Source organism: Lissotriton helveticus, chromosome 6 (genome assembly GCF_964261635.1).
Source record: "Lissotriton helveticus chromosome 6, aLisHel1.1, whole genome shotgun sequence".
Lineage (NCBI taxonomy): Eukaryota > Metazoa > Chordata > Amphibia > Caudata > Salamandridae > Lissotriton > Lissotriton helveticus.
The window spans coordinates 331229632-331241765 of record NC_136067.1 but is presented as its reverse complement, the minus strand read 5'-3'; the positions used below and the strand labels follow the sequence as shown (position 1 = coordinate 331241765).

The 12134-nt window shown below is 44.2% G+C and overlaps 1 protein-coding gene across 1 annotated transcript in view; it reads left to right on the top strand.

Annotated features, from left to right (window-relative positions):
* Window positions 1–12134, top strand: part of DDX1 (DEAD-box helicase 1) — a 336768-nt gene that overhangs the window by 197260 nt on the left and 127374 nt on the right. The window contains exons 11-14 of the mRNA XM_078647776.1: window positions 162–238; window positions 1345–1459; window positions 10190–10328; window positions 11124–11184. Coding sequence (XP_078503902.1) covers window positions 162–238; window positions 1345–1459; window positions 10190–10328; window positions 11124–11184 — 392 coding nt within the window. The remainder of the gene's footprint in view (window positions 1–161; window positions 239–1344; window positions 1460–10189; window positions 10329–11123; window positions 11185–12134) is intronic.

Below are 12134 nucleotides of genomic sequence, written 5' to 3'. Positions count from 1 at the left end.
TAGGTTTGTGAAGTATTTTTTGCCTTTGGATGCAATTGCATATGCATTCCTTCATGGAGGGAGCTAAAGGTTGCACAGGGCAGGGGTGAGAAATGTTGAATGAATTTTTTGTCGTATGTCCTGGGCACGATCAAATCCATTATTTTTATGCTTTTTTTCAGGGAAAGACTTGGGTCTAGCGTTTGACATTCCAGCACATTTGAAAAACCAGACATTTTTTCCATCTTGTGTTTTGAAGGTACTGTATCTGAACATTATGTATGTTACAGAAAAGCTTCAACTGTTATAGGCACTGTAACTAATCCAAATTGCATTGTTTATTTGTTTAAACATCTGTGATGCTAGATTTTGTGCATGCTACTTCAACTACCATAATTGATTGTATGCTTCCATAGAATAGATAGTGAATATGGCTAACAGGCAAGTCAGTCTGTGGAAAAAAAAAAGGTACACAGGATGCTGTTTATTTAATCATTTTCTCAGAGCTCTATCATTTTTATATGTAAGGAGATTTAAAATAATTAACAACTATGGTAAGGCAGTGGGTCCAGTCACGAAACCCCTTAAGATTTCAGTCGCAAATATTGCTTAGTGTTTCTTGGGTTCATTGAGCTTTATATCTTGAGCTGATGTCTAATGTACAGTGTTTACAAAAAGTGTTTGCCACCCCTCAATTAGTTACATTCCAGAACACACCTTAGCATGTGCCTTCGGAAAGCTAGTAACATGCTTTAGGCTGCTAGCATGGAGTGCTGTTTTATTTTCGTTTTGTAAGATGAAGCTAGATTTCTGCTTACCGAGGAGATTGTAACCTAGTCTTAGCTGATTATTACAGCAAGATAGTTTTAAGAGAAGGCATAGTGATTTCGTTAGAATTCCTTCCTTGGTCCACTGAAATGTCCATATTGTTTCATAAAGCACCTTGTATCGTATGAAACTAGAATGAATGTAGTCGAGGAAGACAGATGTTAACTCTGGTACATAGAGTTTAATACTAATCTTTTTAGCATTTGAAGGAATGAAACCTACATTGCTGATAAATTCGACTTGGCTGGAATAAGTTATTATATAAAAATTGCACATTTCGGTCTCTTTCAAGAAATCAGACCCATACCTTCCTTGAAAGAGTAGTGATACCGGTATATATGTGCCAAATGAGTGTTTAAATTGGAAAGTGAAAACATTCTCATATTTGCTTGACGGTTTATATATAAAAGTATGCACAATTTTAATTTATATGCTGTACACTATCTCAATCCATCATTTTTTTGCTTAGTGTGATGCTGGATACGTTTCTTAATGTATTAAAAAAAATATTTAAATCTCAACTTTTTTCCCCTTTAGAATGCCGAACTGAAATTCAATTTTGGAGAAGAAGATTTTAAGTTCCCGCCAAAAGACGGTTTTGTTGCAATCTGCAAAGCGTCTGATGGCCATGTCGTTAAATCTCAGCACTCTGGTAGACATATGCATCATAATTTTTTTTTTTTAATTTTTTTGTGCAAAACCTTTATTGATTGTTTGTAAAAGTACATCGCTGTTGGCCTACAACCCTGGGGCCGGCCTCATACATCATCTCTTAATGCAGGATTGGTATACTTGTCTATATGAATGTTGACGATATATGCGCCGTCGGTGACGTCGCCGCTTAAATCACATTATTGCAACATTGATATTACGTTTTGCACTTTTTTTATTTTTTCGTCCTTCAGGTGACTGAAATTAACTAAATACAACCTTAAACTTAGAGACCTTAAGCATAAACTCGCTGCAATCTGTGCATCTTTATCTTACCATCCGTGTGGACTGAGGAGTGTCAGTAGTTCATTGGCAAATCGAAACCAGTCAGGCATCTTAATAACACAAGAATAGATATCAGTTGAACATTTAGGACCTATGATCCCCCCACTACTGCTTCATTCACTGTGAGCAAATAGTCCGTTAGATAGCACCAAAAGTCTCTAGGTCTGGATTTCACTGGCAGATCCTCTTCATACGTTACAAGTTTATCCCTGCAGTTGGACATATCCTGCAGCCAGTTGGACAATTTAGGCACTTTTCTACTGTGCCAGCACCGTGCAACCTGTCTTTTGGCCAGTAGCAGGGACACCGCACAGAATTTTCGTCTAGTGGATGCAAGGTGTGGGATTAGCCCCAATAAGCAAACCTGTATTGTGCAGACTATTTCCATCCCTACCATAATGGAGAGGGTTCTACTTACTTCCATCCAATAGTCTTGTACTTTTAAGCAGCTCCATGCTAAGTGCATAAAATCAGCACTATCTAGGCCACATCTTCTGCAGCTATCTTCCATTGGGCCCCCAAATTTGCACATCCGTGCAGGCGTATAATATACTTGGTGGAGAAATTTATAATGAATGATTCTAAGGTTGCCATTCGGAGTGAGGAGCTGCGTTAGTGCGCATGTTTGCGTCCATTCTTGGTCTGTCAATGGTTCCAGTAATACCCTGTCCCATCTCTGTTTGGCCTTCCCCGTGTCGTGCGGTATTTCCTCCTGTGCCAAGGAATACAGTCGTGAGACCATATGGGCTGTGTCAGATGTTGTAATAACCATTTGCAATGTGTTCAGACTGTCAGGTTCTGCAGGGAATGTAGTGTATAATGCCTTTAAAGCATTTTTCAGTCTGTGATATGTGAAGTGTAACATAGGTGATTTATTCTGAATATATGTTAGGTCTGTAATATCTATAAATTCACCCTCGTGAAATAGATCTCCCAGTTTATCTATTCCTGCCCTTTGCAGCAATGTCATGCCTACCTTCTCCCCCGTCACCGATAGTGCTTGATGGTGATGCAATGGCATCGCAGGTGCATACAACGGTGTCTTATGTGCTAAATGAGCTAGTCGTTGCCAGGCCCTAACCGTAACATCCACAGAATTGATGTCCCGCGCATGCAGTGGCTGTCTAGTGTGGGATATAATCGCTGTCAGTGGGATAGGTGCAGCGTCATCCTTTTCAATGGCGGTATGGGTGAGATATGGTATGTCGTGGTACCAATAGGCAGCATATTGTGCCTGGGCACACAAGAAATACAACAGAAAATCTGGCACTCCAAAACCTCCACGCGCATATGGAAGACTAAGTGTCCGGAGATCGATACGGGCTTGTTTGCCTGCCCATATTAGTTTCAGCACCAGCGATTTTATACGGCGAAATACTTCTGCAGGAGGGGTAATGGGGATATTGTAAAAAAGGTACAGTAGTTTAGGGAGCATGTTCATTTTTACAATCGCAATGCGATCTGCAAGGGACAATGGCAGCTGAATCCATCTTTGTACCTTATCCTCCAGCTTGGAAATCACTGCACCATAGTTTGATCTGATTACCTCCACTGGGTCCCTATGATACATCACCCCTAAGTAGCGTATGGGTTCGCTTTGACATTCTAACGGATAGTCCGTCGCAAATGGGGTCGTCGTGTCCGTGAGCGGGATAAATGAAGACTTGGACCAGTTTATGGCCAGCCCCGAGTGTCCTCCAAATTTGATATATTCTCTCAGTAGTTCGTTTAAATGCGTATCTGGGTCGCGGACGTATAAAAGCATATCGTCCGCATATAGAGAGATGTGAAGAGGTCTGGAAGTAAAGCGGAGAGCCGACTCTTTGAAGTTCTGTCAAATTATGCATGCTAAGGGTTCAAGCGCTAAGGCGAACAGTAAAGGCGATAGTGGGCATCCTTGTCTGGTGCCACGCTCAATTGGAAACATGTCAGAAACATACCCCTTGACCCGCACTCTAGCGCATGGCTTGGTGTAGATCAGTGTCACCCATTGGATGAATCGTTTAGGAAAGCCCATCCTTTGTAATACAGTAATCGGGTATTTCCACTCTATGAAGTCAAAAGCCTTGGCGGCGTCGAGTAGAATCGCTGCCGCCTTCGTGTTGGGTTGCAAGTAGTGTGATAAAGCGAATAGTGATCGAGTGTTATGTGACGTTGACCGTGTTGGAATGAATCCCGCTTGGTCCGGTAAAACTAAGTTCGTCATCAATGGAGTTAGGCGAACCGCTAATAATTTCGCTAGTATTTTAGAGTCAGTGTTGATGAGTGACAGCGGTCTATAGGAGTCACATTTTTCCGGGTCTTTGGAGGGTTTGAGGAGAGCTATTATCACAGCCTCACGGAGTGAGGGAGGTAATTCCTTTTGGTCGAACGCTGCCCCAAACATGCCCACCATGCGCGGTGCAAGCAGATCTACATACTGTTTGTAGAATTCATTAGTGTACACATCTGGCCCAGGCGCTTTGCCGTTGGGGAGGGTCTTAATCACTTCAGTTACGTCTTCTACTGTGATTGGCCTCGCTAAGAACTCTCTATGGCCATCTGATAGCCATCCGATTGCTACCTCATCTAAATATTTGAGGATTTCGTCCGTAGACGCGGTTGGCTGTGATTTATATAGTGTCGAATATGTGTCCACAAATCCACTCAATATGCCCTCCGCTTGTGTGAGCACCCTGCCATCATCTGATTGGATTCGTAGTACCGCAGAGTGACTCTTGCCCTTACATATTCTATTTGCTAGCACCCTACCTGGTCTCCCACCCTCACCGAATGATCTAGCAGATTGTTTCCTGTCGAGATATTTAATTTCATCCTCAATGAAAGTCTGATGCTCTGAATGTACCTGACGTAGTGCAGCCAGCAAGACGGTATCTTGCGTGGTTTCAAACTCTGACTCAAGCTCCCTCATGCGTTTTTCACATCTCTTTATCTGCTGTCTGATGTCTTTAAGTATGCCAATGGTAGTCGTCATACAGACCCCCCTAATAGTGGCTTTGAAGGCCTCCCACAGAAGCATTGGGTCGTCTACTACCGGCTCGTTTATGTAAAAATATTCAGTGATCGCATTTTTAATAGTGTCTGTATAGACAGTATCAGTAAGTGCGCGTGAATTTAACCGCCAGTGAAATGGGGGTGGAGTATATTGTGGAATCGCCAATTGTAGTAGTACTGGGTTATGATCCGACAATGTGCGCGGTAGGACTTTTACCTGCGTCGTCCATAATGCAATGTTATTAGTGCCCAGCCAGTAGTCTAGGCGTGACCAGCTGTTATGTATCGCTGATATGTGAGTGGCCCCTGGTATGTCCGTGTACCTCTGCCTCCATATATCCGTTAGTGAGATGTCTTGTAGCATATGCCACAGTTTGGCCCTTGCCTGTCTGTGCTGTTCAATAGAATGTGTGGATCGGTCAACCCCGTCCGTCAGTGTCACATTCCAGTCGCCCCCACACACAATATCGGAGTTGGTGAACGTTTGCAAATGTCCCCACAAGTCCTGAAAGAAGTCTGGCGAGTCTACATTTGGACCATATACATTCAGGAGTGTCAAGTTTTGTCCTCTTATGGTGCCAGATACTATTACAAATCTCCCATTTGGGTCCTGTATCACTCGATGTACTTTAAAGTTCACCCCTTTCCTGACCAGAGTGATCACCCCTCTGGAGTACGATGAATATGTGGCGGCGTAAGTCGCCTCGGCCCAGCGTTTACCTATGTGTTGCTGCGTATTCGGTGCAATATGAGTCTCCTGCAGTATGGCTGTCAATATTCCACCTGTTCAAATGATCAAACACTTGTCTTATTTTACGTGGTTGCGTGAAACCTCTAATATTCCACGTTAGAAATTTTAAGTGTGTTCTGTCTGTATCTGTCGCATCTGGGGTCATCTATAAGGCCATGATGTCACCGTAATGATCGATTGGTAGACCATAATCAACCTAATAGTGCATATAGTGTTATTTAGCCCGATTTCTTCCTGCCATATCATGTACGTTATCACAACAATTCTATTAGCAATAGGTCTCTGAACATAAACTGTCCCCTTACCCTCCATCCCCCCTCCCACTCCAGCAAACCTGCCGAAGCCATTCACCCCTGAAGTAGAAACCCATAAACTATAGTTATGTAGAACAACTGTCGTGGGGAATACCCTTGGGAGGTCCGCCTGGGGCACAACTCAGCGCCCAATCCAATGGGCGTGGACGGCTCATTCTACAAATTTTTGCAACCTTGTTAGTGGAACATGTCCCCGCGATCTCCCCCCCCCCCCACCGCAACCTAATAGCCAATACTGTCAACATTAAATCAATGGATCGATGTTATGCTACCCCCCTTGGTGAGTGCAGATCTATGTGACTTTGCACGCAGTATACGCTCGATACAGGCGTGTCGTTATTTCCACTCTTATTTTTCCCCCCTAGATAGGAGTGTGCATCTGTAATACCAGTTCAAGTTAATAGTATATAGAGACCTGCGGCACAGTTAGTGCGTCTTTAAGTAGTGCGTTGCATAATCATTCAACTACCCAGGGCCCTCCTCTGTGCACCAAAGCCCGCCGCACCCATCACCACACAGTGAGTCCAATATTTGTGGCCAATATAGTCTGTGTGCTTCTGCCCCTCAGCTAGCTTAGACTAGGTTGTAGTCCCTGGCATTGCAGTGGTTGTCATCCCAGTGGGGCTCAAGTCCGGGCTCGGCACCATCATTAGGAGTGGCGTCCTTCCGACCCTGCGGTCCCCCAGAGCCGTGTGCACAGGACCGCGTGGGATACAAAGAGGTTAGGTCTTACCATGAGTCCGTTGATAGCTCTTCCTCCCTTACCCATTACCATCTGAGTCCGCGTGATGATCATCTCGTGCCCGCTGCTTGTTGTGCTGTATCACCTTCTTTACGAAGTCCTGAGCCGCCCTCGGGGACGGCAAAACCACTGCTTTGTCTTCCCATGTGACCCGTAGTCTCGCCGGATATAGCATAGAGTATCCCACGTTGAGTTCTCTCAGCTTCGACTTGACGGTGGCATATTCCTTCCTCGCTTGTTGTACCGCCAATGTGTGGTCTGGATAGAACTCCAAAGTGTTTCCTTGATGCGTGATCTTCCCCTTCTCACGCGCTAAGCGCAGTATAGTGTCTCTGTCGCGATAATTTAGAATTCTCGCCACTATCGGGCGTGGTGTCGCTCCCGGTCTCGGCCTGGGCGCCAGGGATCTATGGGCTCTTTCGACGATGAAAATTGGCGATAGGGCCTCCGTGCCGAAAATGTCTTTGCACAATTGCTCCATGTAGACCTCCATCTTGCCCGTGTTGGTCGACTCAGGTAGGCCCGTAACGCGTATGTTATTTCTTCTGGAGTGCGCTTCTAACTCTTCCTCCTTTGCCTTGATTACTTCGAGGACGCGTTCCATGCCAGTGCACTTGCTGGTCGTGGCATGTGCCTCGTCTTCCACCGATGATATCCTGGCTTCAGCATTGTCCAGACGTTCGCCATGTTTCTCGAGCTTGTCAGACATCCCGTCCATTCTGCACGTGAGATTATCCAGCTTTCCATTAATATCCTGGACGTTCGCCTGTATTGACAGTAGTATTTTTTCCATGTTAGAGGTAGGTTCCATCGTCGGTGCCCCTTCCCCCACAGGCGGTTGGTCTGTGTTTTTTGGCGATTTTTTACTCTCAAATGAGATCTTCTGTTGTTGTTTATCTGGCTTTCCCATAGTAAGAGTCTTAGACGGTTGCGTATCTGTCAATTGCCGCGTGGATCTGGTGAGCCTTGCTGCCGTCGCCGTCTTCAGACCGCCCGCGGCAATCGTGGTGCACTCTTCACTCGCACGGTCAGCCAGTTCTCCCCATCGTGGTTTCAACCCTCAATTTTTCGACAGGGCTCAGTGCTCGTAGATCCTGATGCGGGTGGGGTCCCTGCGTAAAGCTAACTCACTGCAGCACGTTCGCACCGAGGCCCGTCTCGTCCCCCAGCAGCACGACTCTCCATTAAGAAACTGTCTCTGTGTGACGCACCTTGTCGGGGTTAGCGATCTCCGGTCGGTACTTCGGCAGAACACTCCGTGACAGCGTCCTTAGCGCTCCGCTACTGGCAGGGTGCTCGTCTCGTGTGTTACACGTAATGCCTCTTCGTCAAAGGTGGTGCAGGGAACCTGGTTGTGTTCTTGTGTGTGTTAGCAGCGGCGCGCATCCCCGCTGTCTGACTGGGCTGTGCATGCGTTAGTGGTTGATGCAATATGTGGGAAGGTGTCCTTCCGCTCCCCTCATTGGTTTGTTCACTACCCAGTACGTGTGTCCGTGTCCTCCCGGGGCAGCAGGCAGCAGTTCACGCATAATTCCGTGCTCTTTTAGTGGCAGACATTCAATTGTGATCACGATGCTGACGTGCCCTTCATCCCCGGGAAACAGCCCGACTTGAATTCTGAGGCCAATGCGATCGGAACAGTGCAGAGCACATGGCAATCAGCACCCTGCAGTCTCTGTGTTCTACCGCATTTCAGGGGCCGTTCATCCCGCGTCCACGCGTCATTTCCCTCCTCAACGTACGCCCCAGAGAAGCACCGCACCTCGGATGAGTGAGCCCAGGTCTCCTCGATCCTAGCGCGCTGATGGTGGAACCCTCCTGCGCAGCAGACGAGCCCTTGTAGCGCGTACCACGGGTCAGACACTCCCGGGCTGCGCTATGCCGATGGGCGCCGCCATTTTGTGGTCCAGGGGCTGAAGTCTCTTAAAGGAGCCACGCCGTTCTTTGTAAAAGACAATAACCATATTTTCGTGTCGCTCCTTACTGTGTATTGCCCCCGTATAACCGCTGAATCGACTGCCGATGTCTGCAATCCACTGCCACGAGCCGACTATGGGTCCAGGGCACGCAGTTTTGCGAAGGTCTGCCTGTCTCTCGTTTTGACGCCCGCCATCTTGTAGTAAGCACCGGTCACTCTCGCATTAATCGCCGGTTTTGGGCGTTAGCCTCTATGTAATTGGCCCCAAAGCGCTGCATTTAATGCTGGATGAATTCGCACCATCGATCCTTTGGTTTGCGGCGGTCAGGAGGGGCTACCGACCGGCTCAGACAGCGTATTATGAGCCGTCCGGCGGAGCTGTGGTTTTACTCAGCCATGCCGCTGTGCGCCCCCTAGCGCCTCCTCAGACATATGCATCATAATTTGTTTTCTTAAAATCTGAAGTTTATAATTTGGTATGGAGGAAATATCTTTTCAGAGAATACCTTGGTTTTATTGGCACACCTTGTGCAGTATAAGTCTATATTTTTAAGGATTGGTTGCATGACTTCCTCCTAACGGTTGGATTTAACACATGAAGAGGAATGTTTTCACTTAATTTCAACCCTAGAAGGTGGAAGTCCGTGTCTTAGTAATACATGGTAACATGAATGAATATTATATTTGTAAAGTGTGACTTTAGGAGCATCTTAGAACTGTGCAGGTAGCAACAGGATTTTAAGACACCAGGGGATTGAAAGGATGCTGACTTTATCGAATAAGTGCTTGGCACATTGAGTCAGTGGATGAAAATATCGAAGTTTTTAAGATTTTTCTTAAACAGGGATTCAGAATCAATAAATATAAACTGTTTAGGGTGTTTATTCCAAGCCTTTGTTCCTAAGACTGCAAAGAATTTCCCACCTTTGGTCTTACACTTAAACGTAGGCGGTTTAAGAAGATTCGCTGAGGAAGATCTCGTTACACAGTATCTTTTACTTATATCTTTGACTTCTAAATGTCAAAATGATAGTTAATAAGTTCTCACCTTGATTTGCCAACTCAATCCTGTGCTCTAGGTGCTTCAATTGCCTTCTGAAGAGCAGCAAAATAAATGGGCTGTTTATCATTCATGTACTACCAGCTAAAATAAATGATAGTCAACAAAGCAGAAATTTGTTGATTTGTGATCCCATAATCTTTTAAAATGCAGATTTACCATTGAAATTTGTGGGCTCCACATCAAACTGTTATCCATCAGTCATCGCTAGAACCCCGTTATTTCTAGTGTGCATTTAAGGGATGGTTTTGATTAATGTCACTGTTTATTTTGGAGTTTTTGTTGTACGAGTATTTTATAATCGTTATTCTAAATTCTTTTGTTATTCTTTAACATTGCATATGGTGCATGCTGAGTCCCGCAAAGTATGTGTGTGTGTATGTGTGTGTATGTGTGCGTGTGGGTGCGTGTGTGTGTTAGTGTGTGTGTGTGTTAGTGTGTGTTAGTGTGTGTGTGTTAGTGTTACAATTTATGTTGAAATCTTGCTACTGGGAACCGAAAAATGCTTTGGGAGATTAACCTACGTGTAGGTGAAAATTATTCAGTGTTAATTCTTTTCTCTACTCGGGGAGGGAAAATATTTATATTGTGTTTTTTTTGTTTTTAGGGAGTGCTCAAGTAGCTCAGACTAAGAATCTTCCAAATGCACCCAAAGCTTTAATTATTGAACCATCCAGAGAACTGGCAGAGCAGACTTTGAACAACGTCAAACAATTTAAAAAACATGTCACTGATCCTAAACTCAGGTACTATTTAATTTTATGAGGTTTTCCTAGTCTGCTTTTGTGTTGCTGGTTTTGCAAAAGCGACCTCACGTATAATCTAGGCAACCCTTTCTGCATGTTGTATTCTGCCTCAATAACTGTGGATAATTACTTGGTTGAATCCTAATAAAAACAAAATCCTCACTGCTTGTAGAGTACTAACTCAGCTGACTATAATACATGTTGTCATATACTTTGTGCTCTAAATTCTTCAATCATTTTCTGTCACTTTCTGCCCTATACCTTAATCATTGCTTATTGTATAATACTTTCTTTGATTGTTGTATGTATTTGTAGAAGTATTGCATGCTTTGCAGTGTTGCTCTTGCCTTGCACCACTCCTCATCTACCCATCTGTCTGCTGTGCAAAAATGCTGTAAAATATCCACTGCCTTCTTCTTAATTATCCACCAAGTCCGCCCATGGTCCATGTTAGTTTACTCAGTGGAAAGAACTTGTACTTGTACATTAATGATATGCGCTTCTTGGAGTTTGGCTGGGTGTGCACCATCTGTGCAGACCAGCACATACAAGTATAAAATTGCAACATTTTTCCTAATAAAGGGCGGTTTCTAACAAGTTGGAAAAGATGGAAAACAAGCACTAAGAGTAACTCAGTCTCAACTAGCCTAACTTTCCCTATCCTACTGTGCAACTACAGTAACTGATTTAAGTTTAATGACTGTACAAACTGAACTTCAGTTTAGTGTACTCAGATAGGTTAGTGAACATTTACTCATGTTTTGAGATCTGAAAAAGTTTTTTTTTTCTTTTTAGGGAGCTTTTGATAATTGGTGGTGTTGCTGCAAAAGACCAACTGTCTGTTCTGGAACAAGGTGTAAGTGAAGTAGGGTTTCAAACGCATTTAGTGGGTGCAGGGCATTGATATTTGAGACCTTTTTTAGTGTCATATTGATTCTTGCCTGTTCCTTTAATAACCTCTTGCTTTTGCGGGGAGTATGGGGGATGCGGGAGAGGGGGTCAGGGAGCGCTCACCAATGCTCAAGAAAGGGCATATTCTTGCATAGTCCCCCTACTTTTTGGTTTTGGTGCACTTTGCCACAGTGTGTTTGCTCTATACCTATACAATGAGATAAAATTGACTACACCCAATTATCTTTTTCAATGATACAAGAAAGCCTTCTTAAATGGGTCCAGGAAATGCTCCAGTGAAAGTTAAATGTCACAAGTTAGCTGCAATGTTTGCATCGCCAAAATGTAGTACTAAAAGTATGGCTCTAGGTACACCATTGTGGCCTTTCTTTCTGAAGTTTTAATAAGCTGCAGTAACATGTAAGAGAAGTTCTGCACCTTCATTGTGCACTTTGGCTAAATCACCCTACATTTGCCCAGCACACCAGAGGTTAACTAGTGTATAGGCCACATTTATAAAATTAGGGCATGCTAGATGGACTGTTCTCATTGTGTCAATATATATTCTCGCTGGGTATAACATTCTTTTTTAGCCTGGAGAAGATTGAATCTTAAGCATTCTTTTTTACTATATATCAAAATATGGTGAAGATGGGTGTTTGCTATTGAGCTATAGTGGAAAGGCAACTCATAAAATCATTATTTGTGAATCTGCCAAAGTAGTAAACCATTCTGCTGGCTTTCTTTCCCTCCAGTGCCAGTAATTAGCATCATGATGAGTTGTTGAAAGGTGCTCTGCCTAGAAAGGATAAACCAACACCAAGAAACAAAAATGTAGCATCACACAGAGCCTAGCGAAAGGCCTTGCTTAAGACACGAATATGTGAGGGAGGGCATGGGGTGTAAGAATTATTT